At 40.7% G+C, this 24,404-nt stretch overlaps 1 protein-coding gene across 2 annotated transcripts in view; it reads right to left on the reverse strand.

The window, feature by feature from the left end:
- Positions 1–17,274: 17,274 nt before the first annotated feature.
- LOC117056079 (ubiquitin-conjugating enzyme E2 E2) overlaps positions 17,275–24,404 on the reverse strand; it is a 115,870-nt gene continuing 108,740 nt past the window's right edge. For both annotated transcript variants that reach the window (XM_033166144.1, XM_033166143.1), the window contains 3 exons: positions 23,489–23,621; positions 21,179–21,326; positions 17,275–18,137 (listed from right to left, as the gene is read on the reverse strand). In XM_033166144.1, coding sequence (XP_033022035.1) covers positions 18,040–18,137; positions 21,179–21,326; positions 23,489–23,621 — 379 coding nt within the window. In that variant the 3' untranslated portion in view covers positions 17,275–18,039. The remainder of the gene's footprint in view (positions 18,138–21,178; positions 21,327–23,488; positions 23,622–24,404) is intronic.

A 24,404-nucleotide genomic window follows, 5' to 3' on the forward strand; every position in this document is an offset into this window, starting at 1 on the left:
GACATAATCATCGAAGACGTGTGATTCTTCTCCCTGAAGGAATTGCTGCTGCATTTGGACGACCCCATTGGCTGAAGACTGGCAGAAGAAGAGGCGCTGAGAATCAGGAGGGGGACAGATGATTTAACCAGCCATGAAATATGGACTGAGATTGGGCATAACAAGAAAGGAAGGAAGGAAGGAAGGAAGGAAGGAAGGAAGGAAGAAAGAAAGAAATCTAATCCCTGCTTTAAAACCTGCAAGGAAGGAGAGTCCATCACCTGACAGGGGAGTCCATTCCTCTGTTGAACAATGTTCAGTCGGAATCTCCTTTGCTGTATCCTGAAGCCATTGGTTCGAGTCCTACCGTCCAGAGCAGGAGGAAAAAAGCTTGCTGCATTTTCCACGGAACAGCCCTTGAGTTATTAGAAAATGGCTCTCTCTGGTGTCACTGGATCAAGCTGATCAATTTTCTTGCATCACTTAAACAAAATAGTTTTTAATGGATTTTGAATAAACGTGCAATAAATTGTTACTGTTTTGAATTTCATTGTGTTCTTCAGGGGCGTACCCAGGATCAAAACTGGGGGGGGGGGGGACGACAAGCCATGGTCGCTCAGGTTGTGACATTTCAGCACGGAAAAGGTGAATGAAACCAAAATTTTAAGAAAATTATGTATAATTATAGCAGTGCTTTATTACGATAGTTATTACAATGATTTGCTTGAGGGAAAAAAATAAATTTTTATTCTAGTTACATGTCTTATACTAATATCATTTTTCTTGGGTTTGAAGAAAACTTGTTCAAAACTTTCTTTTCAATCCAGTCCTGAGGGTAAAATCCCAACTTTACACAGTATAGAAGCATTTAAATTGGTTTATTCCTACAGCCTTGACTGTAAAGCATGCTTAAATTCAAGTGTGCCAATTTACATGGAATATTTCTCCTTTATATAGAATTGCATTCTTCTATTTATACTGATCCAACCCCAGTGGATCAACCCCAAAATCTGATTACAAGTGACTTTAAGCCATGTGAAGGGGGGGGGGAAGAGATGTAAACAACATTAAGGATAGCATTGTGGCGGGTTGGACTAGATGACCCTTGGGGATCCCTTTCAACTCTATGATTACATTCCTTCAGTCTCTGCACAATAAAGCCTATCTGCTACCCTTCTCCTTTCAACTTACTTTAGAAACAGGAGTTGTCTCCTTCAGAGAAATTCTTTACATGCAAAGTGGAGATCTCTCCTCTCTCAAATAGCAAATTTAAAAACTGGAAGGTATGACGACATGGCTGCGATGTGAGCAGCCAGCTGCTCTCAGGACAGCATGAAATAAGAAAAAAAAGTGTGCGAGGATCAATTATACGAGAGAATCTCCAAAATGGAAAGGTGGCGGCTTGCAGTGTTGGGGGGGGGGGAGAGATTCCTTGCCGGCCTCACAGGAAGCGGTTTTGAAAAATAAAGGCGGGAGAGGAGGGCACTGATTTTGACACCTAAGAGGACTCTTTAAAAATATTTTTAAAAATAGGGAGGGAGGGGACGCAGTTCAACTGCGGTGGGGAAGCCTGTGCCTGTGTTTGCAAAACGGGGAGCCCCATGGCAAGGACTTGGGGGTGTCGTGGACAAAAAGGCGCCGGGGGAAGGGTTTTTCCCCCCCCGGGTTGCCGTGTGAGAGATCTCAAACTCTCTTAGAAACCAAGGCTGAGGGAGGGAAAGAGGCAGCAGCCGGCATGGCCAGGAAGCCAGCGCGGGGGGGGGGGGGGCTTCTTTCCCCAAGGCTGAGGCAAGCGGGCGAGACCTCCAGCAGCAGCAGGTCCGCCGCTCTCCACCGACTCTGGTGGGCCTGAGGACTCCCTGCGCCCCCAGTGGCAGCTTCAGGAACTGCAGGGCTATTTCCCAGCTCTGTTCAGCTGTCGGCTCTACCCTGGAGTCCCGGTCTACTCGGCTCTTCCCTGGAGTCCCGGTCTACTCCAAACGGACGCCGATCATTTTTGCTTCTGGGGGAGGGGTAGCTTGCTTCTAGGGGGGGCATCTGCCCCCTGCCCCCCCATGGGTACGCCCATGTTTAGGACCTTAGCAGCAACAAAGATGGCACCATGAAGGCATTCCTGCTGGCTCATTGTCAGAGCAGTAGTTCTTTAAAGTTCTTTAAATAGGTTCTTTAAGGTTTGCAATCTGGAAAAATGAAAGTCGTACCTATTGTGACTCTCTCTCTCTCTCTCTCTCTCTCTCTCTCTCTCTCTCTCTCTCTCCCTCCCTCCCTCCCCCTTCTCTCTTCCTTTTTACAGTTACAGGTAGGTAGCCGTGTTGGTCTGCCATAGTCAAAACAAAATAAAAAATAAAAAAAATTCCTTCCAGTAGCACCTTAGAGACCAACTTAGTTTGTTCTTGGTATGAGCTTTCGTGTGCATGCACACTTCTTCAGATACACTGAAACAGAAGTCACCAGACCCTTATATATAGTGAGAGAGTGGGGAGGGGTATTACTCAGAAGGGTGGTGGGAATGGGTGATTGGCTGATAGGTGTGGAAAACCTGTTGACGACTGTTAACGACTGCAATTGGTCTTACAGGAAAAAGCAAGGGGTGAGATGGCTAAAGATAGCTTTGTCATGTATAATGAGATAAGAATCTAATGTCTTTGTTCAGACCAGGTCTCTGCATGGTTTTAAGTTTGGTGATTAGTCTTGGGTTCCATGATCACTGCCGAAGAATTGATGCTTTTGAATTATGGTGCTGGAGGAGACTCTTGAGAGTCCCATGCACTGCAAGAAGATTAAACCTATCCATTCTGAAGGAAATCAGCCCTGAGTGCTCACTGGAAGGACTGATCCTGAAGCTGAGGCTCCAATACTTTGGCCACTTCATGAGAAGCAAAGACTCCCTGGAAAAGACCCCGGTGCTGGGAAAGAATGAGGGCACAAGGAGAAGGGGACGACAGAAGACGAGATGGTTGGACGGTGTTCTCAAGGCTACGCATGAGTCTCACCAAACTGCAGGAGGCAGTGAAAGACAGCCGTGCCTGGTGTGCTCTGGTCCATGGGGTCACGAAGACTCGGACACGACTGAACGACTGAACAACAACAACAAGTTGCAATTCAGCAACTTCTCTTTCCAGTCTATTTCTGAAATTCCTTTGTAGTAAGATAGCTACTTTGAGATCTTATATAGAATGTCCTGGGAGACTGAAGTGTTCTCCTACTAGTTTCTCTGTCTTGTGATTCATGATATCAGATTTATGTCCATTTATCCTTTGACGTAGGCTTTGGCCTGTTTGTCCAATATAGAGAGCTGTAGGACCTGGTGACAACTAGAAGATGATTTGGTTCCGCTGTGGTGCACGAAAAGGCTTTCTTGACTCAGTGAAGATGTAGCAGCTTTAGCTCGGCAGAGCAAAGGGTATAATTGTTTGTTTTGATAATGTTGGAAATATTCTGTTAAAAAGAAACAAATAAAATTACACACACAGAGAGAGAAGATGTAGCAGCTTTGAGTAATTGAACGTGAGGTGTGTTGTTTTTTTGATAGATTCCCCTGCTTTTTAGTTACTCTGGATTGTTTATTTGTACCGGTAATTCTTTTCTTTATGGTGACTTTTTTGGGGGATGGAATTATTTGGTTGTGTTATGCGTCTGGGAGTTTCTGGAATGGGATGGGAAGGGGAAGGGAGGCATCCTGGCTTCCTTGTGCTATGGCCGTGAAACACAAATGGTGGTGGGATGCAAATGGGTCATGGAAGGAGAAGATGGGTTTAGCAGTTAAGGACCACCTCCCTCGCCCAGAGACACTTCAGTAACCATGCCAACAGCCTGCTGAGACTGAAGATACTGCTACCTGGATGCCCGGTTGGTCTTGAAAACAACATAAGCCACCCAAAACCTGATTTTGGATTATGGTAAGCATCTAACCTGCATGTATTATTGAGATCTAACAAGATGCGTGTGTGTGTGTGTGGGTGTGGGTGTGTGTGGGTGTGTGTGTGAGAGAGAGAGAGAGAGAGAGAGAGAGAGAGAGAGAGAGAGAGAGAGAGAGAGAGAAATTATGCCTAACCGGATTTTCGATATAGCATCATATTAGCCTGGTGTGATGGAATTATTGTGCTCTTTCACTACCATCCAGGTGCTTTTTCTGGCCAGCTTCCAGTCCCAAGTCTATGTATCTGTTGTAACATGTGATATAGCAGGTGTAGGCTCTAACGTATTTAAAAACATACACACATGCACACACATACACATATATATTTAGCCCACACTGTAACTTATAGCTGTGTGGTTAAGAAAGGGAAGTGGAACACAGGAAGTGGGATTCTCTGTGCAAGAAAATAAGCACAGCAATGCCCAGCATGGTAATTTTAATTCACAAAGAGACTCAGAAAAGGGTGGTGTTTCTGACAGAGAGGAAACTCACAACAATTACTTCAGCCACAGTAAAATAAGAACTAGGTTGGATTGGGGTCGATTGGAGTCCAGCTTGGCCTAGAATCCACAGTGTAGTCATAGTCCTTGTGGAATGGTATACAGAAAGGTGCTTTATGAATTGTTCGTTCTTTCTTTCTTTCTCTTTCTTTCTTTCTTTCTTTGAATCAGTTGGAAAATATATGCCCTTATGCTCTTCACCAAAAGCCATTGACATTCCTAGGTTCCACTATTTATAAAGACTGTGATCTTAAAACATGTTCTCTAGAACAGGGGGGAGGAACTTGTATCCTGAAGGTCGCATGCAGCCCTTGACACAATTAAGCATTAATTTCATGCAGGTGGCAAGGAGGGAAAACAGAGGGAACAAGGATGGCGCAGAAAAAAATGGCATCCCTTCCACTGTAGGCCTATGAACAGCATGGGACCCCCCCTGACAGATTACCCCAAGGGAATGCTGCCCTTAACATAAAAAGGATTTCCCCATGCCTGTTCTATAGTCTGTGGACTGCAGTGAAACTTTTGCCTTGGCCTGTTTGAGTTATTTAAGAAAAAATAAACAAAGCGCTATTAATTGATTTGATCTCTCGGAAAAGGAGTGGGGTCCTCTAAATGTTATGGGACTCCAGCTCCCATCAGTATGGCCAATGGACTGGGTTGATGGGGGTTGGAGTCCAACATCTGGAGGACCAACCTTTCCTAGAGGTGTGGTCTTTCCCGTGGCTTCCACCCCTGCAACTGAGTTCCTTCTCCATGGTCGGGTTCTTCACCGCCACCTAAGTAGCAGATAAAACTTTGAAGAGCTATTACTGTTTACCACTTTACTTCCCTTGGCAGAGAGAGAGAGAGAGAGCTGTTGGAATAAATCTGCTGGGTGTTGATCTCATTGACTGCCCCCCTCAATTCTGAGTTGGATGAAATGGTAAACGGCTGTTCCTACTGGCATCTTCCAAACCAGGCAAGCTGGGGATACTGGGGAAACCCAGCCAGATGGGCGGGGTATAAATAATAAATTATTAATTAATTAATTAATTAATTATCTCTAGACAACCTGCCCTTAGCCACCACCTCTCTAAATGGGAAATATGCTAATTGTGCCAGCCTCTCATTGCAACATTTTTCTACACATGGATTTCGGGCCCCCTGCTTCTCTGCTCTATGATATATTTTCTGAAATGGGGGACGGGACAGACATGCATCCTTTAAAAAAGCATTTTCAGGTCGCTAAATTTTTTGTTCAACAGCACAGAAACTAGGGAGGAGGATCTCACTACTGTTATTCCCCACCCCCTATCCTTTGAAAATTAACCACACTCGCTCTTCTCCTTGCTGTTAGCAAGTTGTTGAACTAAGAAAAGTCACACCCTTTTATGCTATCACCAGGACACAAATACACTGACGGAGAAGTTTTGTGAGCAAAATCCTTAAGGCAGAACTTGACCCTCAATGGTTAGTTCAGGAACAGAATGAGTGAAATACAAAAAAAAAATGTACAGAGGGCAGAGACTAAAGTGGAAAATAAATTTTAAAATATTCCATAATACTGAAGTTTAAATCAGATCTTGGACCATTTGAGCAGGAAGGCAGAGAGAGTTGAAGCCATAACTGAATGGCTCTTGGAGTTTGCCCTGATTGAAGGGGTTAGGTAACCTTCCAAACAATCTCTTTCCCCTTCAGGAAGCCAAACTGCAGAAAGCTAGGAGGACAAGCATAGAATTGTAGAGTTGGAAGGGACCCCAAGAGTGATCTAGTCCCATCAATGCAGACTCACCTTGCTTGCTTCAGCAAGGTTGTGTGCCTTGGGAGCACCATATGATCTGGCGAAGAACAGGTGGTTTTTGTTCTATAACTGCTCCAAAAACCTGTCAAAGCACTTCCTAATTTATTGCTTTGATCCAATGCATTCTTCTGTGGTCATGATTTTCACCAAGTCCCCTTTCACCTGCATCCTCTGCATTTCCCCCTCCTCCCATCTGCTCCAATGGTAGGGGGACCCTTTGGAGCTAAGTGGGAGGTGGCAATCAGGGAGTGGAGGGGGGGCTGCAGGAGAAAGTGGGAATTTGTGAAAAGAACCACACCCCTTTTGGATTTACAGACCCCTTCAATCAACAGAGGACTACCACTGGACCTAACTCTCTGTATATTGCAGTGATTAATTATTGGTATTTATGCCCTGCTGTCAGAGAAGTCCTGGGACTTCAGGAGGCTGATGCAACCAGAATGTGGCTGAAAACATGCAAACCTTAAAGGCCAGTGCAATAAGTATTTGTATGATCAAGGTTAAAGCACCGACGACAGGAAATGAATAAAAGATTTCTTACAACTGAATTTCCATTAGTAGACAGGATAGTAGGCAGCCAAAAGCTGTTCTCTTTTTTTCTCTTACCTGCAGGCTGAAGAATTTTATGGCTTAACGCCCTTCCTTTAATTGTCCCTCATTAACAACCCAGCTGGAATTAGCCAATTTCCCCTCTTTGGCTCACAAACTCAGGCCTAGATCAGAAGCCAATTGATGGTTGGGAGGCTAATAAAGAGATTTTCATGCTGTTTTTTGACATCTATGGTCCTGCCAGAATCTACTTGTCCACAGAACCACAATTGGTTCCAATGATGAACAACTATCCCGGTGCTCAATTCATATCTACCGGTATAATATGGATGCTAATTATTGGAAGGTGGGAGAAAGTTGCTGATAGTAGTAATATATATATAATAATTAACAGGGAAATAAGTTTTCTTTCTGTTATCAGTTCAGTCTTCTCATTCTTTACTCCGCTTCAGTCATGGAAAACTCCAGCCAGAATATTTTACTTTTCTTGTTTGTTCTTATCATACTAAAAAGGTAAAGGGACCCCTGGCCATTAGGTCTAGTTGTGTCCGACTCTGGGGTTGTGGCGGTTATCTCGCTCTATAGGCCGAGGGAGCCGGCATACAGCTTCCGGGTCATGTGGCCAGCATGACTAAGCTGCTTCTGGTGAACCAGAGCAGTGCATGGAAACACCGTTTACCTTCCCGCTGGAGCGGTACCTATTTATCTACTTGCACTTCGACGTGCTTTCGAACTATAATACTAGCTATAACTAATTAAAGTTTTCTAAGTAGCTTTTTTATACTTGTTAAATGTTTAGCTCTGACACTGACATAGTAATTATACAGTTTACAGTCATATTGAACTCACTGAGTCAAGAAATGCTTGTGGATTCTTCATAACAACAGTCAACAGGCTTACATGGGCAACAGGTCCAATTAAAACCTAATTACAATCCATTTCAAGCTGAAATCAACAAATTAAAACAATTAATTGTAGTAATCAACTAGCATTTTTTTCCTTGTTCTGTTCTCATTCCGACTTTAGGAGCTGAATTGTGAAGTGCAAAAGCAGCAGCACATTTTTCATCCTTCCAGAGTATTGCTAACATATACAAAATGAAACCATTGAAAGTGGCAGAGAAGTAAAAACATTGATACTGCAGTCAGATATTTCGTGTATGCTCAAACAAAGCTCCATTAATTGTGTAAGAAGGCATGTGGACTGATATTTTGCTTCTAGATTAGGACTTTCATCAAAGCCAAGCATAACACTGCAATAGCAACAGACTGCAGCCCTAGCTATAGTAACTGGAATTAAATTCAGCCTCAAGCTATGTTGAGGCTCCAGTACTTTGGCCACCTCATGAGAAGAAAAGACTCCCTAGAAAAGACCCTGATGTTGGGAAAGATGGAGGGCACAAGGAGAAGGGGACGACCGAGGATGAGATGGTTGGACAGTGTTCTCGAAGCTACTAACATGAGTTTGGCCAAACTGCGGGAGGCAGTGAAAGATAGGCGTGCCTGGCGTGCTCTGGTCCATGGGGTCATGAAGAGTTGGACACGACTGAATGACTGAACAACAAGCTATGTATATACACATATTTCAGGTGTATTATAAATGTATCTGCAAGCAAGGTTAACTAAAAGTTCTAATATAATTTGAACTACCAGCTGTTAAGGCACATTGATACTGGGATAAATTCTGCAACTAATATTTGTGGATGTCATAATAATAATAATAATAATAATAATAATAATAATAATAATAATAATAATAATAATTTATTTATATCCTGCCCATCTGGTTTCCCCAGCCACTCTGGGCAGCTTCCAACAAAATATTAAAAATACAATAAAACATCAAACATTAGAAACTTTCCTAAACAGGGCTGCCTTCAGATGTTTTCTAAAAGTCAGATATTTATTTCCTTGACATCTGATGGGAGGGCGTTCCACAGAGGGTGGGTGCCACTACTGAGAAGGCCCTCTGCAAATGTCTTATTCTAGCAATATTTTCACAAATATCTAGGCATTCACGATGGTCACATAGAAAAGTTACTGGAAATGCAACTTTAAATAGTACTAAAGGAAATAGTCCTTTAGTGTTTTATATATATATATATATATATATATATATATATATATATATATATATATATATATATATATATATATATATATTCAAGAACTTTCAAAAGATGTTGTTATGTAGATAGTAGATACGCATTTCCTACAAGACAAAACCATATTTGTTGCCACCATCTCATCTTTCAAATGATGAAAGATTTCCCCTTTAACATATTCAAAACAGTGTATTTATATCTCATTTTTTTAAAAAACCAATTTAGGCCCAAACAAGACAGCATGATAAAGCACCAGCTGGCACTAAAAAAATAGAATATATGCCTAGTTTCACATCCTTTTTCATAACAATTATACTTTCATCATATTGTGATGCCACAGTCTTCTAAGGTACACAACATTCTTGTTACTCTACAATACATCATTGGTTGCAGATGGCGAAGAATGGGGCAACATGGAATATCATGATGTGATGATTGTACATAAATTCTGCTAAATATTATGGAAGGAGAGGGCAGAATTAGGCATATGGTGGCTGATTTCAGCAACATCTGCACATTTACCACCATCTCTAGCTTGGCCCTCTCTGAATGGATTGAGAGACTAGAAAATGAGAAGCATCTTACTCCAAGCCTTTGCAAACAATTAGGAAAAGATAGAGTCAACACTGTTTCCAAATCCAGGCCAAAACAAATTGCATGTAGAAGTGCTAATTATAGCGGGCAGATGAGAAACCTCGTTGCAAAACTGCCATTGTATTTGTTGCTAGCTGCAAACTTTCAGCAGTTAGTCAAATATGTTTCCAAATCATAAATCAATCAGTCTTGGCCACAACTGAGAAAAATAAAATACAGGTTTAAAGAGAAAGAAATGGGAAACTTCATTTGTCCTCGGACATTACAGCACCGGTAAGGAGCCAAACGACACATTTATATGGCCCGATTTGTACCTTATATTGTACATTATATAGTTTTAGAGCATTTGGTACTCCCAGTCTTCAGCCCAAAAGTCTCCCAGAGTTGTTTATATACAATCAATTAAAACAAATGGCCCCTGCTTGCAGGTTTACAGTCTGAAAAACACAACACACAAGGGAAAAGGGATAGGGAGAAAAAGAACTTTGGCACCAATTCTTAAACAGTTGCTCTTTCAATAATCAGCTGGCACAGTTCAAGGTTAAGAGGTAATTGATGGAGGTGGTTTGTGAGTGGTGTGAATTAGTTGCTGCTGTGTTTTGAACACAGCAAGTCAAAGTCTTCTTCTTGGCTTGCTGCTCATGGTTTGCAGGTGGGGTCTACTAGGAGTCTTGGTATGGGCAGGGCCGGATTTAGGTTTGATGAGGCCCTAAACTACTGAAGGTAATGGGGCCCTTTATATGCCCAGCTGTCCTTTGCCAACAATAAATTGTTGCTGTTTTTTGTGTTGAATATGTGCTATATTTTAGGGAGCAGGCTAGCAGGCGGGGCCCATTAATTACCTCATAGGAGCATACACAACACAAAACACTGTTGCTGTATGTAGGTTAGTGTTTTTTTTTAATCTTACATTTTGAAAATGTACATTCAGTCCCCCCCCCCCTGTTTAGCTTATACGTAAATCTGGCACTGGGTATGGGTGTCATGTTAATCCACACTCTGGCCTGTTCGTCTGTGGCATGGCAACAGTAGGAGCAGGTGAGGAATCACAGAATTGTAGAGTTGGAAGGGACCCTGAGGGTAATCTAATCCAACCCCCTGCAATGCAGGAATCTTTTGCCCAATGTGGGGCCAGAACTCATGACTTTGGGATTAAGAGTCTTATGCTCTACCAACTGAGCTAGCACCGTGGGAATGTTTGAGCAGCATGAAACTGTTCACCCACATTAAGCCATAGTTTGTTTTGAGCTAGGGTTTAATGTAATGTAATGTGCGTACTGGGCCATTATTCACATTCACACAGCAACATGTTTGAACATGTAACTTCTATTTTTAAGTGAAAAGCAGTTATGTGGCTCCAATCCAATACGTACTCCATATTTGCTCCCAAACATGCCTCTTGCCATTATGGTTTGCAGGAAACTGGCTCCCCGGTTGACATAGCGAGCATGTTCTAAATTGAGGTCCTTCAACAGTTATTTCTTCAAAGTAAAAATGGCCACTTTTATGCACACTTCTAAAATGCAACATGTAGCTTGGCTCTGGAATGCATATGAACGACACATTCATATAAGTGACATTTTGCTACAAAAACACCCCTGCTTAAAAACGCTGTTGGGCATTCAAGAGATTTTGTTTCTCTTTCAATTAAAAGCATTCATTTTTACACAAGTCTCACTCATATTTTCCTGGCTCTTAAAATTTAAGATGCAACACCTGCATTAACGACATTGTATGCTTGATTTAAATGACTCTCTTCTCCTTTGTATCCCACACAAGCAACATTCACATACAGGTAGGCACACAAATAATGCAAGGGAAGCTCAAAGGAGTGTTTAGGGTCATGTGTGAAAAGGCCACTAAAGACATCAGGTTGCAAAGTGTGGCATTTGTGCTCTCAGGTCCCAATGCTCACCAAATTCTCTCTTTGCACACAACGGTACCTACACCGTATCCTCATTAATCTGGAAGAGCTAATTCTTTTTTATTTTGTAATGCTTAATGCAATTTGCCAGCAATTCTTTCTTCTTTGTGAATTGGGGGGAAATGCCTTTTCAGAAAAGGGCCCAACGTTATGCTGAAAAGGAAGCGGCGCCTTAAACAGGCAGCAAACCAAAAACCATGGATTGAATGATGTGTGAAAACACTGGCCTTTTCTTTAGCTCTGGAAACCGAAGGCGCACACTTGTTTACAGGCTAGCATTCCTCCGAGTCACCTCAGAGCGATTGTAAGTGGTTGGCAGCAACATCAAAGGGAAGGATTCTGGCATGAAGTGTTTCGGTACAGGACGTCCTTAGCTGTCTTTTAACTAAGATTACTAGACCCTTTCAGCAGAGTTTAAATGTGTGGTTTAGTTTACTGCTTATATGTAGCAGAATAATGTTTGAGAATTACTTCTAAGCATGTCTTATTTCCCTCGCTTAATATTGTTCACTCAGTGACTCTGCTCTAGGGCATAAAGGTTCCATATATTAGTACATAGCTAAACATGTCAGCCCTACAAAGTTGATTACTATGAATTCACAAGCAGATTTGAAAAGCGCCCATTAATTTCCTCAAGAGATATACTCTCCCCCCCCCCTTCTGTTGATTTATTGCTTCAAGATGTTTCCTGCTTTTTATTGTATGGCTAAGTCAGGGTTCACTGGATCAAAATGGAATTTATATGAGAACATTTGTCACGTTGAATCAGCTGAAATCTTTATATAGGGCTAATTCATATACACGGTGATCGTGTGTGAGAAACCCTTTTCCCATAGCAGCCGTATGTCCAGGGCAGTTTACCACCAGGACATGAGGGTGGTAGCTATCTGAGAAAGTCAATTTGGGCCTCTACTTGAATCATAGAGTTGGGATGGAACATTTAGTTCAACCCCCAGCAATGCATGAATCTTTTGCCCAACATGGGGCTTGAACCGGAGATTAAGCGTCTCATGCTCTACCATACAAAAGGTGGCAATCACATACCACTAGCACTTGAAATGTTTAAAGCTAAACCCCCAGCACAGTTATTATATGGGGCTCAGATTTGGACACGCACTCACCTTGGATCCACAGAAGCTGTTCAATCCAAGTTCCTAAGGCAATTTTTTCCTGCTCCATCCTGTGTTCCAAATGCTTCACTGCACTTGGGAGGCTAATCTGCCCTCTGTTGAATTACAGATTTGGTGTAGGACACGTAAATTATTGGCTTTGCCTAAATTCAAACCCCACTAGTCTACTACCTTTAGTATTGCAAGATTGCCATGAGAGAGCGCTTGGACTAAAATTGTCAACCAAAAGCTTTACTTTTCTGGTTTATCACTGCAACAGTTATTAACACTGGGCTTCACCAAATAATTTAATTAGACGGCACCTATAGGATATTGAGCAACAGAATAATTTGGCCATGATAAGGAAATTTTGTCCATGGTATGATTATTTCCCACCTAGTCATTTTGACACTTTGGCACCCTATTTGCAAAATTTAACAATTCCAAAATACAGATGCGCTTCCACTTTTGCAAGATTGAATATGCTGCCTTCAGCTATGCTTGAGGGTCAATTTCAAAAAAATCCGCTGGGAAAACAGTTATGTCTATGTGGAGATGGCAGTATTGAGTCAGTGGCTCATGTGCTTCTGGCTTGCACTCTTTCTAAAGATTTGAGGAGTGAGGTTATTACCCATCTACTACTATCCATGCTGGGTCACTCAACCATTGCTAATGTGTCCTTTATTCTAGCACATGGGTAGGCAAACTAAGGCCTGGGGGCCGGATCTGGCCCAATCGCCTTCTAAATCTGACCCGCAGACGGTCTGGGAATCAGCATGTTTTTACATGAATAGAATGTGTCCTTTTATTTAAAATACATCTCTGGGGTATTTGTGGGGCATAGGAATTCATTCACCCCCCCCCAAAAAAAAAACAAGGTCTGAGGGACAGTGGACCGGCCCCCTGCTGAAAAAGTTTGCTGACCCCTGTTCTAGCAGATCAAGATGATCAGGTGACAGCAAGAACTGCAAGGTTTTTAGCGGGAGCAATAAGATCTATTATTTGATTGTTGATGGAAACCTCCAAAATGTATTTTGTACAGTTAAGTTTTCACCTCTGTCTTCAGTACATTTTTATTTTATTTTATTGCTATGGCTAGTGGCTGATGCAAATAAAGATTCTTCTGATCTGATCTTAAGATCTCATGCTCTGCCACCTGAGAAAGCCAGGTGTTTCAAGATGTCAGAATGATGGCATAATCATATAAATGTTGTGAAATACACTGAGAAACAAGGCTACACTGTGAAGAGGATTGAGAAGTGGTTTATTCTGAGGTTTAAATGAAATAATTGACTGACTTCATAAAGTCTCATACAAAACATATGGACAAACTTTATCATGTTAACCTGATTATGTTTTCCAAAGGCTAGGGACAAGTCTGCAGCAAATGTGACTGGAGGCATTGCAAGAGCAGAGGATTCGAAACTATGAGGCAATGCATTGTTTCCAATAATTGCTTCCCTTAGCATCCTGCCTCCTGGTGCTTGCTTGAACATTTTGCCTTGACACCATTTTTAAATGCAGACATAATCCTTATTGATTGTAATTTACCTTCACCTGAAGTACCAAACAGCAGAGCTGGTGAGCGAATGCAAGATTATTGCCTGTGAACATGTTGTTTGTCTTCATTATAATTAGGAAAAGACTGTTTTTTGTTTTTTTGGAAAAACAATCATAGCTAATGGGAATGAATACAGATGGATCGTTTAGCCATCTTTTCCAGTTTTATTTCAGAGAGCACATTTAAGCCAAATGGCCGTGAAATGACAAGTAGACTGACATTAGTCCCCAAATATTTCCAATCATCCTTCTTGTACAAGGATTCCTGTGGCCCTAGTTAGTAGATCTTGCTTAAGTTTTCTAGAGCTACCTATCAAACTGAATCAAGACTTGCAAATAAAGTCCCCCCCTTGAATTTACATTTACCAAGAGACATATAAAATGCAATCAATATTAGAACAAGATTAAAACATGCTTTACATTTTAAGGAAGTAACAAGATAATACTGCACCGTATATACATAAAATTCCTGCAAAAACTGTATTACTTAACAATATTTTATACAAAGTTCCTTCTCTCATTCTTCCTAGTCCTGAATAAGACTAGTGTTAGTATGATACAAGATTCTGATATATTAGGGTCTTATTCTTGTCTTACTGAGTTCAATAGGGCTTACTTTCACAGAGGTAGGTGCAGGTAGGTACAGAGGCTGCAGCCTTAACAGGTGTATCAAGATTTACTGTACATCTATAGGAATGGTTTTTATTGTTTTAGAGTTTATAGGAATTATTGTTTTATAGTTTGCAGAAATGGTTTTTGAATTTTTATTTTTTGGTACTTCATTTCACTTTTGTCTTATTTATTGTAAAATAAGTAAATCTGTAGCATTGTGAAATTATAAGAGGCAACAAGTTTGCATCTGTAAAACAAAGACAATTTAAATATCAATACTGGAGCTTACACTTTCCAAATCACAACACCCACTTAGCTGAGTATTTTCTTCCATACTGACATGTCTAAAATTAGCTTGAAGGTCACTTCTGCGTAGAAATAGCCTTGCCACAAGTACCCTTGCTGGAAGTGTCTAGTGCAGTAGACTCGTTTTTAGAACAGCAGAACCAGGATTTAGTAAGGACGAGTGTTGCTTTTAAAGTTTAAAACAAAATCCATGGGGCAACAGGCGAGACGATGTAGACAATGCACACTCAGTGCAGGTTTAGTGTGCAGGGCACAGCAGTAAAAACCTCCTGCATCCAAGGATGGATAAGACCAAATGTACAAAGCTGCATGTGTGGGTTGAACCTAAATAATGCTGTGCCCTGTGCTTGCATGGACAAAGATTTCACAGCTATGTCTGAACTTGGGTTTCTTTCCTTTTATCCAGCTTGTAGGCAGCATGTTATTGACAACCAACAATGTTTTGTTTGGTTCCGTTCCTTCTAGTGCTCTGGCATTAGAAGTGCAACCAGTTTCCACTAAAGGGCTGAGCTGTCCCTCCACAGTTCCTGCAGATGCTTGGCAGCGCTTTTTCATCTTCCTTCAAGTCTCCCCTGTTGCACATTTGTGACCTCCCCCTTTTTATATTTGCTTCTTCAGACTTTTTTCTGTTACTGTTCTTCATGGCACCATCTATACTAAAAGTTGTGATCACAGGACACCTGTCCTCACAAAAAATTTCTGCTGCAAAATATGTTGAAGTTGAGAAATATGCATTTTTTGAACCAGTAAAAAATTTAAGCATGGTAACACACTGCGTTCAGGGACCTACAAGGATTGCAATATGATTTCAGTGCTGAGGATGCAAGTCAGATATGCATTACAGGTCACTTGCTTCTTACACCGGGCTTAAAAGGTAAAGGGACCCCTGACCATCAGGTCCAGTCGTGTCCGACTCTGGGGTTGCGGCGCTCATCTTGCTCTATAGGCCGAGGGAGCCGGCGTTTGTCCACAGACAGCATCCAGGTCATGTGGCCAGCATGAAAAGCCGCTTCTGGCGAACCGGAGCAGCGCACGGAAACGCCGTTTACCTTCCCACTGGAGCGGGCCCTATTTATCTACTTGCACTTTGATGTGCTTTCGAACTGCTAGGTGGGCAGGAGCTGGGACCGAGCAAAGAGAGCTCACCCCGTGGCAGGGATTCGAACCGCCGACCTTCTGATCAGCAAGCCTTAAACTCTGTGGTTTAACCCACAGTGTGGGAAATATGCAAAAATGCCTATACAGACGTACCTTGGAAGTCAAACGGAATCCATTCCGGAAGTCTGTTTGACTTCCAAGGCGCGGTTTCCGATTGGCTGCAGGAGCGTCCTGCTGTCAATCGGAAGCCGTGCCGGGCGTTCAGCTTCCAAAAATCATTCAAAAACCGGAACAATCACTTCTGGTTTTCGATCGTTCGGGAGCCGAAATGTTTGAGTTTACAGGTGTTCGGCTTCTGAGGTTCCACTGTACTCAAACCACCACCTTAGAACCAGCCTGCTATGAGCAATCTTACCTTTTGGAGCACTGCACTGAACGAGTCTTCCCCAAAAGTTATTTCTACGCTGGGAAAACCTTGTGCAAAATGAGCTTTTAAACTGGCTTGCTGTGAACTGCGTAAAGTTGAAAGCGCATGTTAAACGTGGATCATTTGCAAGTGACCTGTATATATATACATTAGGTGAGCCTAGAGACAAGGTGAAACAGTGCCAAGTTAAAGAGCTGTGTTTTAGGAGAGCTGCTGTTTCTATATAACTGATAAGCATAAAATGACACAACAAATTACGGTATGCTCTTCAATGTGAGCATATTTTGTTTGATATAAGGTGAATGATATAACATATATAGTGTTAAGATATTGCTACCTACAAAAAACGATTGATCCTTTTTTAAAGATCCAATGTAAGCTGCCATGTGTTGTGAGCCTTGATAATGTCGTGGCACATACCGTATGACAAGAGATTTGCTTTGTTGTGAAACGTGGAACAGTATGAACAAATTTTATTACAACATAATTTATGCATCCCATTGCAGATCGAGAGATGTTTGCGAGTGCTAATCAAGTAGACGCCATCCCAGATAAAACCAGGGAGTATGTCAACAGCGACTGCCTTTTACATAGCTATTGGAATTGCTTCTTGTGAACTGGGTATTGTAGGGCAGTGGAGACATCTCGGATTTTAACCCTGCCAATTTCATCCTGGAGATGATGATACAAAGGACATTAAAACTGGATGTGTTAACAGTATCATTGTGCTACCCTTTTCCCGTGGCAATTGATCTGCAAATAGCATACTGGAGCTGGCCCTTAGGGAAAAAAGAACAACTCGGAACTGAAAGCAACTGTAGATTCTTTAGTTTTATGCAAGTTCAGAAACATGCGGAGCTGACCTGGGTCCACTGCACAAGGAACGTTACAAGAAGTGCATGTTATCAGCCACAGTGTTTTGTTTTTTTATTGAGTGCTTTAATAATACAAGTGTACATCAACTGATCCACAGTCAAAAGTGGCAGGTCCCTAAGAAATTTACAAGCACTTTTCTTTTAAGTAAAATCAAAATACGTATCATCTGGTTCAACCCAGCAGCCTAGTGTTTGGGAAAAGAGCAGGCTGGTGTTAAAACACAGTCTTAGTAATGCACAGTGATTCTTAAGTTTTATGCTTTTTTTTTTAATACAAAACCGGTTCCCAGTAACATGCACCCACCATTAAAGACTTCCGTACAAAAAAATAACCCTAAACACTACATTTAAGTAGAAACAATATATAGTTCTGAGTTTGTTTGCTTGGTTTTTTTCCCCAAAGACACAACAAAGAAAAAAAAATACATTAATACAAAGCTTTGTGACAAAGCTCTATACTATTACAGCTCCAACATTCCTTGCACTGTAACCCCAAATTCCCAATCTATATTTTAAAGATACAGTTTTCAAGTTGAACAGAAAAATAAAATAAAATAAAAGAATAAAAATAAAGGGGGGAGGGAAAAGGGCAATCAACTTTGTCACAAAATGCTTCCAAACGTAATAAAAATAAGAAGGGGAGGGCTATTGATGCACTTGGTGAATGTGCTTGCACAGGTCCAGCATGTTCCACAGCAGATTCCTATGTAGCGTATCTCTTGGTCCACTGTCTGGCCATTCTGTCATGCTCTGCTCTGTTTGTCATATACTGAGTAGCAATACTTCCAACGAGGGGGTCAGCTGCAAAGGGAGAAAACCAGTCAACCAATTGGCATGCTCTAAGTGAATTGTTCACTCTGGCCACAATGCAAAAGCAACAGCAACCATGATGCCAGATCCAAATGCTAGAATAAAGGAATAACACTGACTGAGAAGGACTGTCATCTGTCCCACAGACAGAAACCAAACAGACCCCCCTGCTTCTGAAGGGTGTTCTAATCACGATACTCCATGTTACATGTAGTTTGCAGGAACTATCACCTTCTATGTTACTTTGCAAAGTGCTATGCACACTTATAGTACACTAACTACAATAAATAATATATGATATGACCCAATCCTACTTGCATTTCTGATGGGCAGATAAATGAGACAGCCTTCATTTGGATGCAGGAGTGACTCGTGGTTTCATGGAGACCTCAGCGCCTCGCCTCTTTACCATCAAATGGCGAGTGCGCAGTTTGGTGGGTTTAGGAGCAAAACATCCACTCTACCTGTCCCAATGCGAATCCAGTGTCTCCCCCCACCCCAAGGCTCCCTTACCCTTTTTGCCATTTTCAACAATGCAAAATCTGAAGGCTACAATACCAGCAAACTTCATGCATGCACCTTTCATTCCCATGCAAAACTGTATATGGGACCGAAGACAAGGTATCTCATTCTCATGGTGTCACTTTTTTCAAATTAACAACAACAACATTATTAATAACAACAATTAACAATATTAATAATGCAGATGCTATCATTTTATAATTTTTTTATTCCTCGATCACAACTACTCCATTTATTTCTTCCACCAAGGTAGAAAGGGGTGGGTGTGTTATTGTTTTGCTGTTTTGTTTTACTTATTTCCTTGTTTTTATCCTGTATTTTATTCTGTGAACCGCCCTGATGGTTTGTATATAAAGCTAATAAAATAAATGAATAAACAAACAAACAAACACACAGCAATAAATCCACCGAGTTGCTAGCAAGAATCAGAAAGCAGTTAACTACAATTTGCTCCCTGATGGTGCTGACACAGTTTACAAGTCAAATCTCACAACGCTTGTTTAAAAGGCACAAGCACGTGCCTGCCTTGAGTGATCAGAAATAAAAGGTTGGCGATGTAAAGCCAGAGAGGGAAGATCTTCTCCTCTACATCTTTTGCAGATTACTGCAAGAACGCCAGAAGTTTCAGGAGCAAATACCTCTTTTTCATTTCCTCGGCACGGCTTGCTTGAGAAGAGCAGTGGTGCTTGCCAATGAAGCTGCAGCTGTGCGTCAAACTCAGTTTAATCACTGCATACGGCTGGAGGTTAATTAGCTGCCATTCTTATTACTATTTGTTGTTCTGATGAAGATTTGCATAATTCCAAGCCTACTGGGTAACTGATAAATGCGCCCCCCCCCCCTTCGTGAGGGAAAACCTGCATGTTTTGTATTTATATTTTTGTGGAAGCACTCACTGTTGCCTTTCCATTTGACCTGATCTGCTTCTGCCCATTAGATGAGTAGTGAACAAAGGGTACAAGGTTCCCTATCATTGCAGGGCCCCCGCCAGGTTTCTGCCTTTAAAGTGGGCTGCGGCAGGCTAAGATGAAGGGAAGACAGAGGGCACTGAAAATTGCTTCCAGCTGACAGAGAACAGAGAACAGTGTGTGTGTGTGTGTGTGTGTTTCTCTGAGATGTGCCTGGGGTATTCTGAAAGCAGTTCCCCCACTGAAAGAAAAAAGGTAGTCAATTTGCTTCTCCATGTTCAAAATCAGATTACAAAGCATGACTAATCTGACAATTTGTTAAAATTGCACCAGACCTATACTGGGTCTAAAAGAAATGGGCCTAAAGCCAGAAAACAGCACTGCCAGAAAAAGATTTTTTAAAAAAATAAAAAAAATATCCATCATGCCAACGTGAGTTCTCCCTTAAAAGTCCCTATATGAATCCTCTTTTGGTTTTAAAGAGGAAACACCATCCCATGAATGCACAATTGTTATAAAGAAAGAAATGATCCAGGCAAGAAAGGAAAAATTTGAAGAAAGCATTTTGTATGAACTTGGCATTAAGTAGTCAGACAAACCAAGCTCACACCAGCCATAGAGTATTAATTCCATCACTTCCTATGAGCAGTGTAAACATAAATTAAGGATTGAGAAACTGGGTTAGTTCACATTACATGATGGTGGAACCCCTGGCTTGGATGCTCACTCCTCCCTGCATGAGCTCTGTTTATAGTTAGTAACTTTCTCATTTGCAGCAAACCACAACTTGACCTTGTATCCCAAACGATAAACTATGGTTTGTGCACACCCTGCTAAACCAGGATTGTAAACCAGGGTTGATTCTGGTGTGCTGCAGATCATCAATGCATCATTAAACTTATGTTTTGCTGCAAATCAAAAATTAACTATTTAAGTAGAATGCACAAAGGGAGGAAGAAATTAAGGACAGTGTGCAACCCCTGAGCTTGTTCCCTAGTGCCAAACAATGTTTGAGCCATGGTATTAAATTAAGAGAAAGAATTAAACTCCAGGGTGGCTGAATCAGCAGAAAATCTTTTCAGTGCGAAAAGCAATTCAACTGATTTGTCGGTGATTTCCCAACACTAGATAGAAAAATCAATAGCTGCTATCTTTACCATCAAAACGTATGAAGTACTCATTATTGCAAATAAAAATAAGTTCCTGACTTAAATAGATTTCAGTATAGATAGCAAAACAGACAAACTACTCCATCTATTAATATTTTTGACAGCTGACACTAAATGAATAGGGATGCCACTCCCCCCCCTGCACTTTAACAGAAGCCTGAAATGTAACAATTAAGCAGGAAAAGTTTTTCCCAGCACGCTCAATTTCTGCATGCCAGTTTTTTTTTTGTTAAAAACACAGTAGCAGGGCTAGGCAAAAGGCTCAACTCTATGAATGCGCTCAGCCTAAATTGCATTCATTATTTGCAACACAGGTACTTTTGGTTAACCATTTACTAATCTAAATCACTGTAGTGGCTTTTCATGGATATCTGAAGATGTAAATCTGTTAAATCACCATCCAGCTATATACAATACAGCGCAGAAGTCTTACCAGGGTTGCAGTCTGTAAGAAGTGAGCAGATGGAAAGAAGGACTTTAGATATGGTTAATGCTGGACTCCAGTTGTCTTTTAAAATATCCAAGCAAATCACACCTTGACTGTTAATATTACAATGATAAATTCTTGTCCGGAATGTGACCTGGGGGGAAAAACAATTGAGTAGATATCAAATATATGCTGCTATTTATAAAAAATCAAGAGGGACATGTGTGGCGCTGTGGTCTAAACCACAGAGCTTAGGGCTTGCCGATCAGAAGGTCGGCGGTTCGAATCTCCATGACTGGGGGAGCTCCTGTTGCTTGGTCTCTGCTCCTGCCAACCTAGCAATTCGAAAGCATGTCAAAGTGCAAGTAGATAAACAAGTACCGCTCCGGCGGGATGGTAAATGGTGTTTTCGTGCACTGCTCTGGTTCGCCAGAAACTTTATTGATTAGCCAGTCAACTTAACGATTATTTTGTATTGTTTTTATGGTACTTCGATAGAATCATAGAATTGTAGGGACCCCAAGGGTCATCTAGTCCAACCCCCTGCAATGCAAGAATCCTGCCCACAGCTATCCCTGGGTGGGCTCAAACCACCAGCCTTCTGGTTAACAGCCATTGTGCCAGTTGCATACATTATTGTACACCACCATGATGTTTCATGGGAGCTGGCTGAATATAAACATTATAATAAGAACCAAGAAGGAAATATAATATAATCCCATATACTGTAATATGTTTTTTATTTGTGTATTGCTGCTTGCTTTGTATGTCAGTATATATTTGTCTGGGTCTCATGGTGTAGGCATGTGAGTGGGTCGTTGGTTGAGGATATGAGACTGAATTATGGGGTAGTTGCAGAGCGGTTCGGAGGTTGTGTTAGAAGACTGATGTTTGAGTATCTTATATAAGAGTATGCTTGAGAGGAACTGAGTGGAATGCACTTTTAGATGTAGTTACATTAAGTTGCGTTTATGGTTGTATAGGGGGCTGGGAATTTAATTGGATTGGCTTGCTTAACTTTATGATGGATTGCACATATGGTGGGTTGGAAAGAGTGGTTTTATTTTTCATTCAATTGGTTGCTAATTACATTGTTTCAAAATGTGGCATCTTTATTTTATTTTTTCATAGATGACTTTCATTTGTGATGTTTCATTTTTGATGTTTCAGAAGATATTTTGATGAGTTGTTAATAATGTTGTCCAAAAATGTGAAATGTTCATTGTATTTTTTTTATAGTGGATGTTGTTTTAGGGAATGCCCCACTTACCTGTTAATTGTAGTGCTCTATAATGCACATTTTTAAAAATTATTTTTTAGTATTTGATGTTTATTATGTCTTAACATATGCTGGAAATTGCTTGTCTGAATGAGTATTTACATAATTTAATATAAACAATACAATTCAATATGAATAGTGCAAAACTGAATGCAGATTAAATTAAAATGGGGCGGTGGGGTGGGGGGAGGGAGAAATAGTTTTAACTATCCTGAAAGGCATAGTTTTGTATATCCTAGATGCTGAGTGAGCTTCAGGTTCTTGCATGACATGTGGTCTAGGACAGACTTACACTTTTTCACAAATCCTCAGCTCCAGACAGTCTCTCTATAGAATCAAGAGATGACATTGTCAACTCAGACTTTGTGAACTCTAGTTGCATGAAACACCACAATTTCTTCAAATGGGATTTGACATAGCAGGCTTTTAAAACAACAAAGAAGTAAAGTCTAATACACAACAACCCTAATATCGCAAAGACTTTTGAAAGCCATTTGTTTTATTCCCCTCCACCCCAAATTTTGGAGAAATGCCAGAATCTAACCAAACTTTAAAACATTCCCCATCTTTGATCACTTGCACAAACCTATGGATTTTGACTTTATTTCTTGGAGAACTTCCTTAAAATATATACACAGTACAGTGAAATCTTATATGTGTCTATTTGTAAGTAATTCCAATGTGTTCATTGGGTCTTGCTCCCAGGGATGCATAGGACTGCAGCCTTAATGTTTTAAAAATAGTTATAATGAAGGAAAGAAAGGCAAACCATGAGCAATAACCAAGGTTTGTTCTTGAATTATTTGTCAATTCTGTCTAGTAAGATTGGATTCTGGGTCTTTGACATCACCTGACAGACATCAGATCATAATGGTCATTACCAGCATTTCTCCATATAATTTTAAAAGCAGCCATGTACCTTTATAAGTATTTTGTATATTTGCTTTTGTACATAATAAAATTCTACACGTGTATCAAAATTGGTTCTGAAACTACTTATTTTTCAGTATAAATTATTAATTTTACTCATCCCTTACCTTAGGTGGTTTAAAGGGATAGTCTGGTGAGAAGGTAATATCAAGGAAAAAAACTCCTCCCTCATACACAGAACCTGGAGGCCCAAGTATAGTTGATCTCCATTCATAAATGTTGTCTCCCTTAGGTCCAGCACTGTAAAATAAAGTAAAGCATATTTAATAAATGAAAAATAACACTTGTGCAGCACATCAGTTATACTTTTCTTAACTATTGTTTTCAAAGTGGATTAGAACTGGAAATAAAACACATTTTTGGACCTGTTTATAATTTACTGTGTATATGAGGTAATTTTCTGTACCCTAAAGTACGTTTCCCCACCCCCAGAAACAGTTGTTAGACATTCTGTATTACTTTACATTGTCAATCACGTTATCAATTTCTGTTTCCTTTTTAAAAAATAAAAATAAAAAGACCAGTTAAGACATTCTCTATTAATGTACCTTGTCATTCACCTTATCACTAGGTGGCATTGTAATAACATTATTTTGGAGGATATGCTACCATAAAACTTTGGCACCATGACAAACAACATTGTTTCTGGACACCTAAGCCATTCCAGTAACAGATGACTTCTTTATTCCTTAATTACAACACTATGTATTGAAAGTAAAAACAAACACGAAGAAAAATAATTTCTCTCTAACACACATATTATCAACTAAGATGTTCCTAATGTACACAGCACATAAGCACAGGTGGCAGGCATCATGACAAGCAACGTTTTAAAATAGATATCTAGATCATTCTAGCAACAGAAGGCTACAGTATCCCACAATTATTATATAATGTACTGAGAAGTGGAAACTAAGCTCAAGAAAGAATGCTCAGACCAGTTAAATTATGAAAGATGTTGTCTATAATAAACACAGGTGGATAAACCAAATCCATAAACACCTTACAAACTCTTTTCTGATT

The sequence above is a fragment of the Lacerta agilis genome, chromosome 12 (assembly GCF_009819535.1).
Source record: "Lacerta agilis isolate rLacAgi1 chromosome 12, rLacAgi1.pri, whole genome shotgun sequence".
Classification (NCBI taxonomy): Eukaryota; Metazoa; Chordata; class Lepidosauria; order Squamata; family Lacertidae; genus Lacerta; species Lacerta agilis.